An 18,319-nucleotide genomic window follows, 5' to 3' on the forward strand; every position below is an offset into this window, starting at 1 on the left:
TCACAGTCTGCTGCATCTATAAGCTGCTCTTCCTTTATTTTTCTGGCTACGGGACAATAGAATGACCTGCCATGAGGGTCTCCCTGCCGTGTCCTCGCTGCCTTGCAGCTGGCGGTCAGACCCAAGTCTGAGGTTGGTGTTGCTTGCTGCTGGTCTCCTGTTGGCGTGTCTAGTGCTGAGACCCTCGCTGACTTCTATAAAGCATGAGTCTAAAGCGCTCAGCCACTTTTCCTCACTGCTGAGCGCAGTAGTGAAGACGGTCCCCTAGACCTTCTATTGAGGCAGTCTTCAGTACCGCACTCAGCAGGGAGGAGAGACTGCGCTCGGCTGAGCGCTTCACTCATCATTATAGAGAAAAACAAGGCGCTCAGATCCGGGACCCCCACTATATTTCACAGCAAGGCCCCTTACCCCGCCAGTGAGGATCCTGCGCCTCCTTCCTTACTTCAGAGCCGTGTGCCATAAGCTCCGGCAGCCTGCCCAAACTGACCAATCACTAAGCTCCTTAGGGTCCATTCACACGTGACACGTCTGCAATTTCGTTCCGATTCTGGGTCCACATTTCCGTTCCCGCAATTGCGGACAAAAATAGGCATATTCTATTAAGGTCGGCAATGTGCGGTCCGCAAAATGCGTTACGGACGTGTGAATGGAGCCTTACTGTAAAGAGCTTTGTTATTGGTTGTTTCAGGCAGAAGCATTGCTGCACTGCCTGGGCCGTTCACAGCGCTCACTGATGAATGGCAGGGAAAAGTCTAAGGCGTATTGGTACGCCTTAGACTTTTTCCAGGGAGTACAGGCGTTATTGCGTATGACGCTAGTACAGGCGTTATTGCGACCTCTACCAACAACCCATATGTTCATTTACAAGCATAAGTACTGAAATACATTAGGACTAGTGACACTTACCTATATCAGGGTTAAATATTTCCTCAACAACCAGTTGGAAAAACTCTTTGGAAACTCCTCCTTCGTCTACTCCCTGCTCGCCCTCAAACTCCACATACAACTGCTTCTTTAGGTCTGCCGGGTTTTCCATTGCAATCATCTCTAGCTGAAGGGAGGGAACAGGCATATTGATATATAGTCATTAGCAAAATTCATGTCACTTCATTCGTCGGAAGTTGATGCGGTCAAAGAAAAACAGTTTAACTGATTCCTTTCTAAGTAAAAGCTTCTAATCACAAAGGGAGTCTGTCACCCCCAAAGCCGGCTTCAAAGTTAGCATAGTGCTATGTAGGGTATGTGCTCTGAAACATGACCATATATTTTACAATCTGCTCCTGAAAATTGGCTCTTTATATTTCTATGTAAATAAGGTTTTCGGTACACCGTGGGCATGGCTGTTTAATGTGGTGCACCTGGCTTCCCCTATGTTCTTGCTATTGGTTCTGAGATCTCAGACAGTCACTCAAGCAAGAGGGGGAAACGCTGGGAGTTATGGGGAGTGCACAAAAAAAAAAAAAATAGGGGGGACCCTGTGGCCACTGCCACCAATGATTAATACTAGGGGGGGGGGGGCGCACTGCCCACTGCCACAAATGATTAATACTGGGGGGTGGGGGCACACTGCCACCAATGATGGGAGGGGGGGTGGGGGACTCTGTGGCCACTGCCACCAATGATTAATACTGGGGGGGGGGGGTTTGATCAGAGGGAGAGGCTGGGGGCTGTTTTTTGGACTTTTGGTTTGTCAGTGGTCACAAAATAAATGTGTTATTTATTTAATTGTTATAATTGGTATCGGTGAGTACTTAAATAAGAGTATCGGTACTCTGTCTAAATTCTTCTGTCTGTGCGGCTTATAGCATTAGCAATGCGCCGCACAGACCTATGAGAAGGAGCGACCGGCGGCCACGGCGCACGCGAGTATAATGCTGCTCACTAACATACCATGGCAGCCAAGACTTCAGTAGCGTCCTGGCTGCCATGGTAACCGATCGGAGCCCCAGCATTACACTGCTGGGACTCCGATCGGAACTGCCCACTGCCACCAATGATGGGGGGAGGGGACGACGACCCTGTGGCCTCCAATGATTAATACTGGGGGGAGGAGAGCCCACAACCCATTGCCACCAATGCAGAGACTGAAGAACATTCCCGGCACCCGACCTGAGAGGACGCAGTGATCCGCCCAATTAACCCCTCAGGTGCGAATCACAGCGTCCTCTCAGAGGTCGGGTGCCGGGAATGTTCTTCAGTCTCTGCATTCCTTCCCCCATGCCGGCCGAACTGCTGAGAGCGCCGCCGCAAGCGGGCAGCAGGTATTGGGGACATTTGCACGAGTACAAGTACTCTGCAAATGTCCAGTATCGGTTCATGCTGGGGCACATGACCGCTTTTATGAAGTCACGAAATACCGCAGTATTTAGGACACAGCGATATCGCCATATCGCCTTTTTATTTTTATACCGCGGTATATCGCCCAACCCTAGTCATGGATCTGCAAAAACGCCTCCGATACAATAATGCATCCGTCATGAACGGATACAGTTGCATTAGGTCTTCTATAGCCAAGGACGGATCAGTCATGAACTCCATTTAAAGTCAATAGGGGACGGATCCCTTTTCTATTGTGCCAGATTGTGTCATAGAAAAAGTCCCCATTGACTTACATTATGTGTCATGACGGATCCGTTTGGCTCAGTTTCGACAGATGGACACCAAAATGCTGCAGGCAGCGTTCTGGTGTCCACCTCCAAAGCGGAATGGAGACAGAAAGGAGGCAAACTAATGCATTCTGATCAGATCCTTTTCCATTCAGAATGCATTAGGGCAAAACTGATCCATTTTGGACAGCTTGTGAGAGCCCTGAACGGATCTCAGAAACGGAAAGCCAAAACGCCAGTGTGAAAGTAGCCTTATGATGGCCCAGGAAAGAGGACTATAACCTGAACATACTGGAGGAGATTTATCAAAACTGGTGTAAAGAAAGACTGGCTTAGTATGTTGCTGTCTATTTATCAAAGACCGCACTCATGTAAATGCATACATGTAGGGCTGTCACGATACCAACATTTTGATTCGATTTCTATACCATATAAAAGTATTGCGATACTCGATACCACGCGAAAAAAAATAAACCACCAAAAAAGCCGTGTGCATTCTGCATTTTTTTGAACATTCGGCCCATAATCTAACAGTCCTATCCTATGTTTTGGGGGAAAAGTTGACAAAAAAAAAATGGCGAATCGCGCAGTTTTTATTTATTTTCTTTTCTGTTACGGCGCTCACCGCATAGGAGATTTTTTTTATATCTTAAAAGTTTGGACTTTTCAGACGTGGCGATATGTTAATTTATTGTTTTTATATATTTTATATGTAAAATTGGGAAAGGGGCGATTTATACTTTTTTTTTACTTTTTATTTAATAACTATTTTCCCCTTAGGGGCTAAAACCTGTGATCTTTTGATCCCTTGTCCTATTCCCCCTAATAGAGCTCTATGGTAGCCAAGGCTTCAGTAGCGTCCCGGCTGCCATGGTAACCAATCGGAGCCCTAATCCTGGGGCTCCGATCAGAAGCTGCCACTGCACCACCAATGAGGAGGGGAGAGGGGACACTGTGCCACTAATGAGGAGTTAATTACTACGGATTGCAGCGCCCTGTCATAGAGGTTGAGTGTCGGGTATGTGAAACTACTGCTGGCACCCGCATCCTACACTTGTATTAACAGGTTAATTATCTTCATTGGTGGCGCGGTGGCCATTGCCCTGCCCCTCCCCTCCTCCTCTCATTGGTGGCAGCACAGTGCGGAGGGAGGCACAGACTTGCCTCCTTCTCCACTGCTGCTTAGAAGAACAGGACACGCTCTGAGAACGGCGAGTGCCATGTTCACTAACTGATAAGGTAAGTATCAAATCCTGATCTAAAAGTATTGATTGGGTATCGATACTTCGATACCCGGTGCAACCCTACCCTGGATAACTATGAATAAATGGACAAGTGCTTGTTAACATTACCAGCGCTTATTTGACAGTATAAGAGTGCATTTGCACCAACAGATTATCTGACCAATTTCTGTTCAATCAGACCAATAGTTGGGGTCTATAAAAAAATATCTGTGTGTGTTAACGCCGGTCATCTGACCAATGATTGGTCAGAAAATATATGAGATAATCTGCTGGTGTAATACATCCTGAGAGTGTGCCAACACCCCCAACTGATCACATCCAATTATCAATTTATTCATACATTTCTACTAAGAACAAAAGGGAAATAGAATAATGTAGTTATAATACAGAAAATGTAATCATTTACTATAGATGACATGTCAGGAGAGAGGACATGTCCCCTTTAAACGGGTTCTCTTAGGAATGATTTAAAATGACCACAAGCAACCTGTTCTAGAATGTAGGCAGGACTGGTTGCCTCCACTTGATGAGCTGCATAGGGGATGGAAAGGTGAGGCTTCACTATACACTACGCTCAGGTTCTTGCATATACTACACATTACTGAGCTTTCCTGTCAGGCTGCTCAGCCATGATGACATATCGTAGGTAGGATCACATCATTATTATGTATTATAGAGCACTGTAGGTCCCCTCCACATCACCCCCTTAGGCAGCTCCGCAAGTGCAAGCAACCAGTCCTACTCATATTCCAGAAAAGGTTGCTGGAGGCCATTTTAAATCATTAATGGAGAATCCATTTAAAGGGAACCTGTCACCTAAAAAAACACCTCCCAAACCACCAGCATTACCTTAAAGTAGCCAGCAGTATGTTCCTAAAGATCCATTTCTTCCTCCGGCCAGATGCACCAAAATCTTGAAAAACGAACTTTAATCCCCTGCACGCGCTATGTAACAGCAGAGTTTGAAATCAAGGGGGCAGCGGCCGCCTCGCTTTAAGTCAAGATAACCACGCCCACTTTCCCTGCCCCTTCGCTTTTGATCGACAGCCTAGCCCTATAGCTTTCAGATGTTCAGCAAAGCCAGCCGAGTGTGTGTGTGTGTGTGTGTGTGTGTGTGTGTGTGTGTGTGAGAGACGTTCCAGTACGCAGCTGTCAGAGGTGAAGGGGGCGCGGGTATCTTGACTTGAAGCGAGGAGGCTGCTGCCCCCTTGACTTCAAACTCTGCTGTTACATAACGCGTGCAAGGGATTAAAGTTTGTTTTTCTGGATTTTGGTGCATCTGGCCGGAGGAAGAAAAGGATCTTTAGGAACATACTGCGGGCTACTTTAAGGTAATACTGGTGGTTTGGGAGGCGTTTTTTAGGCGACAGGTTCCCTTTAAAGATGCAATTTTAAGGAAAGAAAGTCAGTAAAACTTACCCTGACTAAAGCATCATCAATGATGTGATCTCTTCGAACCTTGAGCCTTAAGTATGGATTGAGTTGCTGCCCTTGAACAAGACTGTAAAGCACAGTGATTCTTCTTTCACTATACATGCGGATTCTGTTGTCATAGTACAGTCCCAGATTTTTCGTTACAGCATTCAGGATGAAGGGACAGGTCATAAAAGAGAATTTATTTTCAGTTTCTACTTTAAAGAAAGTATAGTCCTTGTCCATTTCAAGAACATCATTGAGTGGTTCATTAACAAATTCTTCAAAGGGGATGAGGGGTTTCCTGCAATCAATAGTTTTTACACCAAGTTCTGTTTCAATGGGGTCTACTCGGGGCCCCTTCTTATTTCTTCTCTCCTCTCCCAAAAGCTCCTGCAGGGTTAACTCGCTAGATTCTGGGATGGGTTCGTCATCTTCCTCTTCATTGTGATCTGTCTCAATCTCTCCTCCGACAACATTTGCATAGTAAACCATTTTCAGGCATTTTGATGCAGCCACTATGGCGTCATCGTCATTCACCAAGTTGCGACTGTTAAACTCGTTGCTTATCACTTTGTAAGTTATTAGTTGCTGAAACGTTTCCATCATTCTTCTTATCTGCTCGGCACTGTATTTTGACCATAGCCGGATCAACTTTGCTTGCGCCGCTAATGGCAATTTGCTCATAGCTTTGCAGAACAATGGTAGAGCCATCTCCAGGTACTCTGGGCTATGGAGATTACAATTCTCCATGACTATTATGAATAAATTTAGATAGTTGGGGTCCCTTGAATATACATTATGATAAGTTAAGTCACATTCGACATTGGGAGATAGGTACACAAGTGCATTAAGAAAGGCAGATTCTATTTTCTCATTAGAAAGTAACGTGTGGTAGACCCGTCTAACTGCTTCAATGTCTAGAGATACTTCTTCTGGGCCTAGTTTCGGTATATTGTTATCTCCCTGTGTACCATCATTCAGTCTGGAGGATGAAGCTGCAGAATCATCTTCCATAGCAGCAGCAGATGAAGCTGCTTTTTCTTTCTCATCTTCATCCTTATCCTCATCCTTCTCCTGTAAAGACTTCAGCTCCTCCTTAGTATGTTGTTTTGCTTTTCGGAAGCTCTGAACCAAGGCGTCAGCACTGGAAAACACTCTACCTATCACCCGAATAAGAGGAGAGTAATCCTCCCGTTCTCGACATAGTTCAAGAATTTCATACACCTTTTCTTCAGAGAGGAAAGTCACATCTGAAAAGGAGAAGATAGAAGAGTTTCTAAGATAAGTCAGCATCGGCAGAAAGAGTAGAATGGAAGTCCATAAGAAAACGTCCAGGATGACCATTCAGCATACGGAGGTGGTTCTTTGGGACTTAAACATTTAAGGGATTGTAAAGCACTGCAGAATATGTTGGCGCTATATAAAGACTAATATTATTATTGATGGTCTATCCTCAGGATACGTCATCAAAATCAGATCGGTGGAGGTCTGACTCACGGCACCCCTGCCAATCAGCTGTTCAAAGAGGTCGTGGGGTGCTCAGTGAGCGCTTGGGCCTCTTCCTTACATCGGTCACATGGCCTAGGTGCAAGTCAGTACCATTCAAGTATATGGGGATAAGAAGCAATACCAAACACAGCCACCATACAATATATGGCGCTGTGCTCAGTAACCTCTTTAAGAGGACCTTTCATCAGTCCAAACATTGTGAACTAAGTATTATGACATATACAGCGGTGCCCAGGGATCTCACTGCACTTACTATTATCCCTGGGCGCCGCTCCATTCTCCCGTTATGTCCTCCGGTATGTTCGGGGACTTTGTTATAGTATCTGCGCTGCGACTGGACAGCGCTACAGCCTAGGAGAAGGAGACGCCCAGGAGAACAAGGGCAGTCTCCTCCTACTATAACCAAGTCCCCGAACATACCGGAGGACATAACGGGAGAATGGAGCGGCGCCCAGGGATAATAGTAAGTGCAGTGAGATCCCCGGGCGCCGCTGTATATGTCATGATACTTAGTTCACAATGTTTGGACCGATGAAAGGTCCTCTTTAAGTGAACCCCTTTAAGAATAATAAGTACCTTTGATCAGTTGAATGCCTTTTAAGGCAGTGTAATAATATTTTAAATCATCTACTCTTAATTGAATGTGTAATTTTTATAGCCGGGAACAGCAACCTCCGGCACTGCAGCTGTTCAGAAACTACAATTCCCAGAATGCTTCATTCACTTCTAAGGGAGTTAGAAGAACAGCCAAGCATGTTTGCATGGTGGGAGTTGTAGTTTCACAGCAGCTGGAGTGCTGAAGGTTGCTGATCCCTGTTTTAAAGAGTACAGGTAAAAGATTAACTCAAAAAGTAAAGTCAGTCTGAGTATATAATGTAGAGGATGACTATCCCAGACTGGGCATGTGACCAGTGATGTGGTGTGTACAGGACATCCCCACTGCAAGCAGGAAAACAACCCCTGGTGAGAAGGACAGGAGCACGGCGCAGGAGGCTCCAGTGGATGTATTTGTTTAACGTTTCCACATTGCCATACCAGAGCAGATGGACGTCCTAGGGGGTGTTCTTCTGAGGACTCACCCTGTAGAGAGCCAGTCTACAAGAGCAGATGCAGTTCTGGAGGAGCCATCTAAGTATTACATGGATGTGCATTCTTTTTAAATGCTGCCATGTATTACTACCCTTCTCTGGATACTGTTTTCACTAGCAAAATTAGCCATTTACTGGGATCCAGACTGGTGGCAGCTTTTTCTGAAAAGAAGGCATATATTGTGAAAGCTATTTTAACTTACTGTGGACTACAACCGTAGCTTTGTTAGCTTGTTACAAGTAAGGTGACAGAAACCAGGGTATGTTTTAAGCTGCAGTAAGGAAGCAGTGTGGTAAATGCTTTGAAGACAGTGACATGAGATTTGGAAGACTAAACCTGGCCGTATACATTAGGCTACTTTCACACTAGCGTTCATAGGTCCGTTCGCGAGCTCCGTTTGAAGGAGCTCACGAGCGGACCCGAACGCTTCCGTCCAGCCCTGATGCAGTCTGAATGGATGCGGATCCGCTCAGACTGCTTGCAGCGTTCAGCTGTCCGCCTGGCCGTGCGGAGGCGAGCGGATCCGTTCAGACTTACAATGTAAGTCAATGGGAACGGATCCGCTTGAAGATGTCACCATATGGCTCAATCTTCAAGCGGATCCGTCCCCCATTGACTTTACATTGAAAGTCTGAACGGATCCGCTCAGGCTACTTTCACACTTAGAATTTTTTCTAAGTTATTAATGCAGACGGATCCGTACTGAACGGAGCCTCCGTCTGCAATAATATGATCGGATCCGTTCAGAACGGATCCGATCAAACGCTAGTGTGAAAGTAGCCTCAGATGTATGTCAGCCTCCTGGCTCTCCACTGAGAGATGTGTTGTTCAACATGTCCGATCCTTTTGTTCTCAGAGAAATAATGCTGCCAGGGGAGTGTGGCATCAACTTTCTCCACTCTCCCATCCACATGCTGAGCTGAGCATCCATATGTATGGGGGAAATCAGAAGAGACAGATGTTATCTTAAAGCATGGCTGGCTTAACACGACAATGAGCTGTAAAACAAATCCAGCTCAGATCCAATGTAATATCAGTGTTGAGTGTTAGAAAAGATAAATAAAAAGAATCAGATATGAGAACAGCTACAAACTCTGACAGCGATAATCACTTCTTCGTACAGTTTCTTGGCCAATTAACAATGCACAAGCTGTGAACAACATGCCTGGTAGCCAATATGCCAATGTTAGGGTCCATTCACACATCCGTATGTGTTTTACGGATCCACAAAACACGGACACCTGCAATGTGCATTATGCATTTTGCGGACCGCACATCACCGGCACTAGAGTTGTTGCGATACCAAATTTCTTATTCGGTTTCGATACCATGAAAAAGTATTGCGATACTCGATACCACGCGAAAAAAATAAAACAAAAAAGCCACGTGCATTCCGCATTTTGAAAAGTGGCGAATCGCGCATTTTATTTTTTTTCTGTTCCGGCATTCACCACCAAGATTTTTTTTTTATATTTTAATAGTTTGGACTTTTCTGACGTGGCGATGTAATATGTTTATTATTTATATATTTTATATGTGAAATTGGGAAAAGGGGGCGATTTATACTTCATATTTTGGTGGGGGGGGTTTTTTTCACACTTTTTATTTAATAACCATTTTCCCCCTTAGGGGCTAGAACCTGGGACTTCACACTGTCCCTGCTGCTCTGTGCCTTGTGCACACAGCATCAGGGATGTTACCATGGCAACCAGGGCTTCTGTAGCGTCCTGGCTGCCATGGTAACTGATCGGAGCCCCAGGCTTACACAGCTGGGGCTCCGATCAGAAGCTGCCACTGCACCACCAATGAGGGGGAGGGGAGAGGTCCCTGTGGCCACTGCCACCAATGATTTTAATACTGGGGGGTTGAGAGGGGCCGGCGCACTGTGCCACCAATGATTTTAATGGGATGGGAGGTTGAGGGGGGGGGGGGGGGGGACACACTGCACCACCAATGATAATTACCCCTTTATACAGGAGGCGGGTACTGGCAGATCAGCGGCAGTTAACCCCTTAGGTGCCGCACCTGAGGGGGTTAACTGCCGCTGATCGCAGCTCCCTGTCAGGGGCAGGGTGTCGGCAATGCGATTCTGCTGCAGGCACCCGCCTCCTTTATAATGTGTTAAAGAATGACTACTGTATACGAGTCCAGACTTTCACTATTAGGCTACACAGAGCGGCGCCCAGCGATGTCTCAGCACTCACCATTAGTCCTGGGCGCCGCTCCGTTCGCCCGCAGTGCCCCATTACTGTCTCCTCTCCTGCTCCACATGCTGCTGATTACTATCGGAGTGATGGGAGGAGACTTCAGCTTCACTAGTGGGCGTTCCTTCTCCCTGGCTGTAGCGCTGTCCAATCGCAGCGCAGGGAGAAGGAACGCCCACTAGTAAAGCTGATGTCTCCTCCCATCGCTCCGATAGTATTTAGCAGCATGTGGAGCAGGAGAGGAGACAGTAATGGGGCACTGCGGGCGAACGGAGCGGCGCCCAGGACTAATGGCGAGTGCCGAGACATCGCTGGGCGCCACTCTGTGTGGGAATAATCCTATCATTGGTGGCGCAGTGCGCCCGCCCCTCCTCCGCCCCTTTATTCTCATTGGTGGCGCAGTGCGCCCGCCCCTCTATTCTCATTGGTGGCGCAGTGCGCCGCCCCTCCTTCCGCCCCTCTCTTCTCATTGGTGGCAGCGGCAGCAGCACAGGGGGAGGGAGGACTGCTTCCTTCTCGTGCTGCTGAGAGAACATGAGCGCGCCGATAGCAGCGAATGTGACTTATCGAAAAAACGGAAATCCCGGTATGGACAAAAGTATTGATTGGGTATCGAAATTTCGATACCCGCAACAAACCTAACCGGCACTATAATAGAAAATGCCTAATTTAAATGCGGACAGGAACCTCCGGCACTCCAGCTGTTGTAAAACTACCTCTCCCAGCATACACGCTCGTTTGGCTGCGATTGGACCATGCTGGAAGTACTGAATAGGACATGTTCTATTATTATTATTTTTTCGGGAACGAAATTGCGGACATGGAAGTGCCGATCCGGACAGCACATAGTGTGGCCCTATAGAAATGAATGGGTCCGCAAAATGCCGAACAGAATTGCGGACGTGTGAATGGACCCTTAGGCTGCTGGGCTCTTCTTGTGCAATAGTAATATTGAAAAGGATGTATGTTAACATCACATGTGCCTGCTCCTCCCAAACATTACAGGACAGAGCACCAGGCCATAAAATACAAACTGCCCATAACAGCCAATTCAATGGAAGTAACCACGGGGTATCATTTAAAACAAGAGTGAGCAACTTCTGGCACTCCTGCTGTTGTGAACCTAAAACTTCCAGCATGGTCCAATCACAGCCAAATGAGCGTGTATGCTGGGAGATGTAGTTTTACAACAGCTGGAGTGCCGGAGGTTCCTGAGCCAATTTAAACTAAGGCCTCTTTCACATGATCATATGTGTTTTGTGGTCTGTAAATAGTGGATTCGCAACACAAGGTTACCAGCCTCATGCGTTCTGCATTTAGCTTATTCTTGTCCGCAACTGCTCTTGAACCTGCTCCCCTTTTTTTGCGGAAAGTGGAACAGAAGTACTTTTGTGGGGCTGCATTAAAATGAATAGGCCTGCATCTGTTCCGCAAAATTATTGAACATATGCGGGCCCATAAATATGGTCGTGTGAATGTACCCCAATACTGAAAAAACGGAAGATTTACTACGTTAAATGCACCAATATTCTGGCTTAAAAGGGGTTTGTCAGGAGATTGTCGGGAAGGAAACCACTACATGTAAATGATCTTCTCCACAGTATTGGGAGGAGTGATCACTAATGTCATCCCCCCATAAAGGATCACTGTTTGCCGGCAGCAGAGGCTGCTTATGCAGCACAATCTATTGCCTTCAAATGACGATTTAGGTGTCCACATGAATTATGCGATTACCCAATGAATGAGCGTTTCGCTCATTCATCAGCTAATCGCTAATGAATGTTCCTATGAACGCTTGTTAGCGATTATCTAGTGTATTTTCAGACAGTGTAAAGGGCCCTTTGGCTATATATACACACACAATTCAAACTAGCCCAGGTCAATAATATGCAGTGCGTATTCAAGCTCATCATTGTAACTCATTACCTTTGAAGTCATCCCTGGGTCCGTGTACTTCCTTCTTGTTCATCTTTCTTTCCGAGCACGGGTTGTTGTGGGCACTTTTGGAGTTGTTCTCTAGATAAGAGGAGCTTGTTCCTTTCTTGGAGGGATGAGGATCACAGAGTTTTGCATTAACCTTATATAAGTCGAGGGCCTTAATGGCTGCTGCATTGTTATCCATACGAAGAAAAGTGGGACAGGAAGCACAAAACTCATTCGTGCAGGAATCATTTCCACAGCCCTCAGTTAACTGGTGGTAGTAGCGTTCTATTAGATGCTTTGCAGCTGCTCGCTTCCTGTAGCAAACATTCAAACAGGCATGTGGATTAGTACAGCTCTCATATACCAAGCTCATTCAAATTAGTAGTAAAGCCTCGTTAGTCTGGAACATACATAATAACCACTACTACTGTACAGGTCCTCTATTAAAAAGGAATGTAAACTAAAAAAAAAAAAAAAAACACACAAGAAGGGGCAAAAGTGCTGTTCTGAGCACTCTGCAACTTTGGCTTTCATAACATCTGCTTGGATGTTAGAGTCTGTGCAGTACGGACCTCATATACGGTACATTCTATGGATGCACAGCTAAGTTAAAGGGAACCTGTCATCAACTTTATGTTAACCTCACTAAGGGCAGCATAAATTAGTAACAGAAATGCTGATTTCAGCGGCGTGTTACTCGTGAGCTAAAAGTGGTTGCAGAGAACCAGCATCATAATCATTGCAGCCCAGTCCTTGAAAAGAGTCAAATCTACCTGAGAAGAGTCATGGTTATTCATAATCTCCTGCTCTCTCACCATCTGCTGATGATTGGTAGTTCTCTCCTAGAGAGAAAGGGAGAAAACTAGGAAGAAGACTGTCAGTCATCAGCAGGTGGGCAGGAAATCATGAATAACCAGGACTCTTCTCAGGTGGCCAGGACTCTTTTCCAGGCCCAGTCTGCAATAATTGTGATGTTGGTTCTCGGCAACCACTTACTTTTAAACTTAGGCTACTTTCACACTCGGGTTTGATGCGGATCAGTCAAGGATCTGCACAGACGGATCCATTCGGATAATACAATCATCTGCATCCATTCTGAACGGATCAGTTTGTATTATCTTTAACATAGCCATGACTGATCTGGCTTGAACACCATTGAAAGTCAATAGGGGAAGTATCAGTTTTCTATTGTGCCAGATTGTGTCAGAGAAAACGGATCCGTCCCCATTGACTTACATTGTGTGTCAGGACGGATCCGTTTGGCTCAGTTTCGTCAAGCAGACAGCAAAACGCTGTAGACAGCGTTTTGGTGTCCGCCTCCAGAGCAGAATGGAGACAGAACGGAGGCAAACTGATGCATTCTGAGCGGATCCTGTTCCATTCAGAATGTATTAGGGCAAAACTGATCCGTTTTGGACCGCTTGTGAGAGCCATGAACGGATCTCCCAAACGGAAAGCAGCCTAATAAATGACACCTCACCTACTCAACTCACCTGTGTCTACTTTATTCAGCCGTTAGTTTGGGCAGCATAAAGTTGATGACAGGTTCCTTTTAAACCAATGAAAGCCTGAGGTGCAGAGTGAGCAGCGCTTCTGCTCCTTTAAGTTTTTTTTTTTTTTTTTTTTTTTTTTTACAAGAGTTACTTTCCCTTTAATAGACATTCAAATTTAAGTTAAAAATATAAATAGATTTTAAATCATAATTATCATAATGTGGTCTAGAAGAAACCGATAAGACGTAAACCCATGAATGGTATTCTGGATACACCATCAGTCAAGTACTTAGTAGTCATACATTTTGGGGCATAGCTTTACATTCAGGGTACGGCCACAAGGGGAGGAATTTCCCCTGCAGATCTGCCATGGATATCACTATGCATTGCAAGTTGTGAAATCATGGTGGATATTAGAGCATAAATTGGCATGCTGTGGATTTAAAATCTGCACGACAGGTCAATTTTTTTTTTTTTTTATCGCATCCACACAACCAGTACTGCAAACCCGTAGCGTATCTATCCTTTCTGGACGTACTCTAAAGGGGTTTATCAGTTGTTCAAAACTGATGGCCTATCAGTAGGAATAGATCAATGCAAAACCTATTCTCTGCACTATCGACAGAGCACTGTAACCCCTTCCAAAACCTGATTGGCAGGAGTTGATGAGAATTGGTCCCTCACCAATTTAATACCGATGACCTACCCTAGGGAGAGGCCATCCATTTTTAACAACTGGAAAACCCAGTAACATCTTTGACATAGCAGAAATCATATCTGGCAAATCATTAAAGGTTTCACATTTACAACATAAATGAAAGCTTAAAAGAGTAAGTATTTTACTTCCAAGTAAAAAGCGAACGTTCAGATATTTACGGCCCTTCAGTAAGTCTTTTTTCTGGATTTTAGTTACAGTTCCTCCAGTGAGAAATGTTTTTGAGAGACATTTATCTCCCTGAACCACTTTTTTGGCATAAAAAAGTGACAAAGTGAAGTTTTTACGCTGCCCTCGCCATTTACCAAAAAAGGGGGTGTTGCGAGGGCAGGGTCAGCGGGCCCGAGACATTTATATTCATTTGGGCCAATTTTCTGCTCACAGCTGCTGTAGATTCCATTTTGGTGCATACTTCCTCAACCTTTGTTCTGGTCGCTCAGTTTTATCATGGGGACACAGGACTCAACCAATCAGATCTTTTAGCTTCATGGACAAAATCGGATTCTGAACGGCCGACCCTATGATAATTCTGAGCTTAAAGAGTAAAGCAAGTGGGAAAGAAAGAGAAAGAGGAAAAAAAGAGAAAGAGAGGAAAGAGAGAAAAGGAAAGAGAAAAGAAAGAAAGGAAAGAAAGAGAAAAAGAAAGAAAGGGAAAACAAAAGAGAAAGCTGTCCCGGCAGTCTCTTACCGCTAGTGTGTAACTAGCCTTAGTAACTACTTACATTTCCCAGTTCTGCTGCATCTATTCTTATGACTATGTTGTTACATTCCTTTATTAAACCTGCTAGGAGTTATGAATACATCGCTAGCAATTTGCAATGGAGTGCCAGATAGGTGCTACCAGTTGGGGGCGGGGGTGTTGTGTCCCTGCAAAGTATGACACTAGCCAATCAGAGCTGCCAATGTGAGACTGTGCGGGGTCACCCATATGGACCTTTCTTGCTGACTGCTGGCAATTCATTTAATAAACTAATAGTAGGAATAAGAGAGGAACGGTACAACAGAGTCCTAAAAATAGATGCCCCTGAATTATTATTACATGGGGAATGCAAGTAGTTTCCAAAATAAGCATGTCAGGAGACAGGTTCTCTTTAAAAAAAAAAAAAAAAAAAAAAAAAAAAGAGTCTATCCATGTTCTAGATGCTGATGACCTAAACACGGTAGATGGGGCCAGAATCAGAAAGCTCAGTCCACTGCGTAGTGGCCACAGGTTCAGCTGCATTCAAGGGAATGGGAGGACAAGTCATCAATACCTAAAACCCGGCCAATTCATGTTAAGTACAGTATCAAGTGAGTAACAGCTTTCTAATAAACTACAATACAATTTGGCTGGTCTATAATAAATTACCTGTGCTTTTCAACAAACTAGAAACAGCTAATTAGCAGAAAAAATAATATAGGAGAGATCAGACAGGTTAAAAGCAGGTAACAAGAACATTATGAATCCTAACAGTAATTATAATGCTTACTCAATGCCACACTTTCATAGTATGTCCTTACTACTACTAACAATCAAGGTCTTGAGTGCTGAGCTGGCTATACACAACATAGCCATCAGCGGCCCAGTATGTACTGTGTATGAGGGTGTCCCGATTCATCCAGGGAAAAGAAGGACTGGTCATGTCAGATTTTATGAATTAAATGTATGCCTGCTTTGAGAAACTTTAAATCTGGCAGTGGAATAGCGAGCCGTATATATTGCCGTCCACCACCGGATTACACTGACCATGATGGGATCCGGCCGATTTCCAGAATGAGTGCCAGGTTTCAGCCGGACAAAAAACTACGCATGAAAGTTTTTGTCCAGCCAAAATCCGGTACTCATAACCAAATCCAGACCGATCACCATCAGATTCTATTGTAGTCAACGGGATCTGGCTGTAAACGGCAGTATCCAGCCGGCTGTATAGCCAACACTGGTTCAACCCCAAATTTGGGGGTTTCTTTAAAGAGGACCAGTCACCCCACCAGATGCGTTTTACAAAATAATTGTACTGCCAAGCAAGAATGATTCTGGAACATCTTATATAACTCCATGTTGATCCGTTCCTCGGTTATTGCTACTATAAGTTTATTAATGAATCTGCAACTGGGTATTACCAGTGGAGGGAGTAGGTCTTGCAACTGATGTCTGTCCAGCTGTGGCTGAAAGCTGTACTGTCACCATATCAGAAGAGCCACTATCCTAAATGTTTAAAGGGATTATTTCACTCTTGTCTCCCTCATATGGAATATATGAAAAACACTCCTGGGCTATTTTGCAAGTCTTGGGATTTTCTTTTTTTTTTTTTTTACTGTGCTTGTATGGCCTCATGCACACAAACGTGTGCTGTCCGCATCCGGTGCTCCGTTCCGTGGCCCCACCAAAAAAATATAACATGTCCTATTCTTGGCCGTTTTGTGGACAAGAATAGGCAGTTATATCAATGGCTGTCCGTGCCGTTCCGCGAATTGCGAAACGCACATGGACGCCATCAGTGTTTTGCGGATCTGCAAAACATACAACGGTGGTGTACATGAGGCCTATCTTGTAGGAATTTCACACTGAACAGCTCTTGGCAAGTTGTGGATTCTGATAAAAAGGGCTTCAAGGTTTTAGCTATTAAAACGACTGACAGGAGTATTTTAGACACAACAGAAATTTTACATACACACAGTCCCCTTTAAAGCAAGCTTAGCAACGTCTAGAGCCACACAGAATATGGACACAAGCCAGAAGTCACTTCTATAAATACAGCCTTGAATAGCACGTGCTTGGTCTCTGTGATGTCCCCTTGATGGCCACATTCCCACAGCTTCTGCATGCAGGACTCTCATGCTTAACATAGCTATACGCATGTATAATGCACCCGCAAAATCCATGTGAAGAGCAGACTCGAATAATTCACAGCACATCATAGAGCAAGTGCACAGGAAAAGACTGATCTGGTGGCATCACCACCCCACATCATCAAAATCAAAAAGCAAGGGTAAAGCTTTATTTTTTATTCTGCACGCTGGAAATTGCAATTATGGTGAAACTAGTCATAAGGATGCCAGGGAAGAGAGGTATGAGAGTTGCCAATGTTGTCAAAAGGGGTTCTCCAGGTCTTAAAGGGGTTCTCCAGAATTTTACAAGTGATGGCCTATCCTCAGGTCAGGATGATCAACTGTTCTGCATTAGTTCCATCGCCAGAACTGCTCCGCTCCTTCCATAGTGTGGTGGGTAGAGCAGGTAGCTCCCACTGAAATGAACAGGAGCAGGGCTGATGTAACCAACTATGTCCGCTAAGGCTATTTTCACACTTGCAACAGTGTGATACGGCAAGCAGTTCCGTCGTCAGAACTGCCTGCCGGATCCGCCGATCTGGATGTGACTCAAAGCATTTGTGAGACGCATCCGGATGTGGATCCGTCTCACAAATGCATTGCAAGAACAGATCAGTCTCTCCGCTTGTCATGCGGACAGACGGATGCGTCTTGTATCTTTTTTCACATTTTTACCAGTCTGCCCATCGGATCCGGCATGCCAGTATTTTGAATGCCGGAGCCGGCACTAATAAATTCCTATGGGGAAAAATGCCGGCTGTGGAGTCGGAGTCGGAGTCAATTTTGGGTACCTGGAGTCGGAGTCGGCAAAAAATGAACCGACTCCTACTAAATTTAAATTGGAATAAAAAAAAAAAAAGCAAGTTTAAATGTCCGAATTCATAAACAGTTATAATGAATGACTTCTCTACTGTAAGAATAGAGGCCAATGCATGCAGTGCCTCACGTAACCGCAAAACAAACGCGTTCAGTGATGTGAAGAAGCATGCTTTTCATATGCTTCACTATATGGCACGCAATGCACAATTAGGAGTGGCAATACATATACTTTCCATTGTGTTGTGTTCTGATGTTACAGGGAACACAATGCCCATGGTTTACCGAGCCTCTCACTGATAAGGGATTAAGTAAATATGTGTTTTGCAGGACTAGAGACACTTGTATAAGTGAAGGGAATGGAGGGTCAATAGTTCAAGACTGAAGCTGTAAACCATTGGAAAAACTGCTGTCATTCAGCTAAGGCTATAAAACGTGTAAACTCAGAATGTTATCTTAAACTTTAAACATGACTATGGGATTCTTCTAGGGA

General features: G+C 44.9%; 1 protein-coding gene across 6 annotated transcripts in view; it reads right to left on the reverse strand.

Moving 5' to 3' along the window:
* Positions 1–18,319, reverse strand: part of UBE3A (ubiquitin protein ligase E3A) — an 81,284-nt gene that overhangs the window by 40,934 nt on the left and 22,031 nt on the right. For 3 of the 6 annotated variants that reach the window (XM_044283828.1, XM_044283827.1, XM_044283829.1), the window contains exons 3-5: positions 11,998–12,308; positions 5,273–6,519; positions 910–1,054 (exon numbers count right to left, since the gene is read on the reverse strand). In XM_044283828.1, coding sequence (XP_044139763.1) covers positions 910–1,054; positions 5,273–6,519; positions 11,998–12,308 — 1,703 coding nt within the window. The remainder of the gene's footprint in view (positions 1–909; positions 1,055–5,272; positions 6,520–11,997; positions 12,309–18,319) is intronic. The other 3 variants (XM_044283832.1, XM_044283830.1, XM_044283831.1) reach the window with 1 other exon arrangement.

This window comes from Bufo gargarizans, chromosome 3, assembly GCF_014858855.1.
Source record: "Bufo gargarizans isolate SCDJY-AF-19 chromosome 3, ASM1485885v1, whole genome shotgun sequence".
In the NCBI taxonomy this organism is placed as follows: Eukaryota; Metazoa; Chordata; class Amphibia; order Anura; family Bufonidae; genus Bufo; species Bufo gargarizans.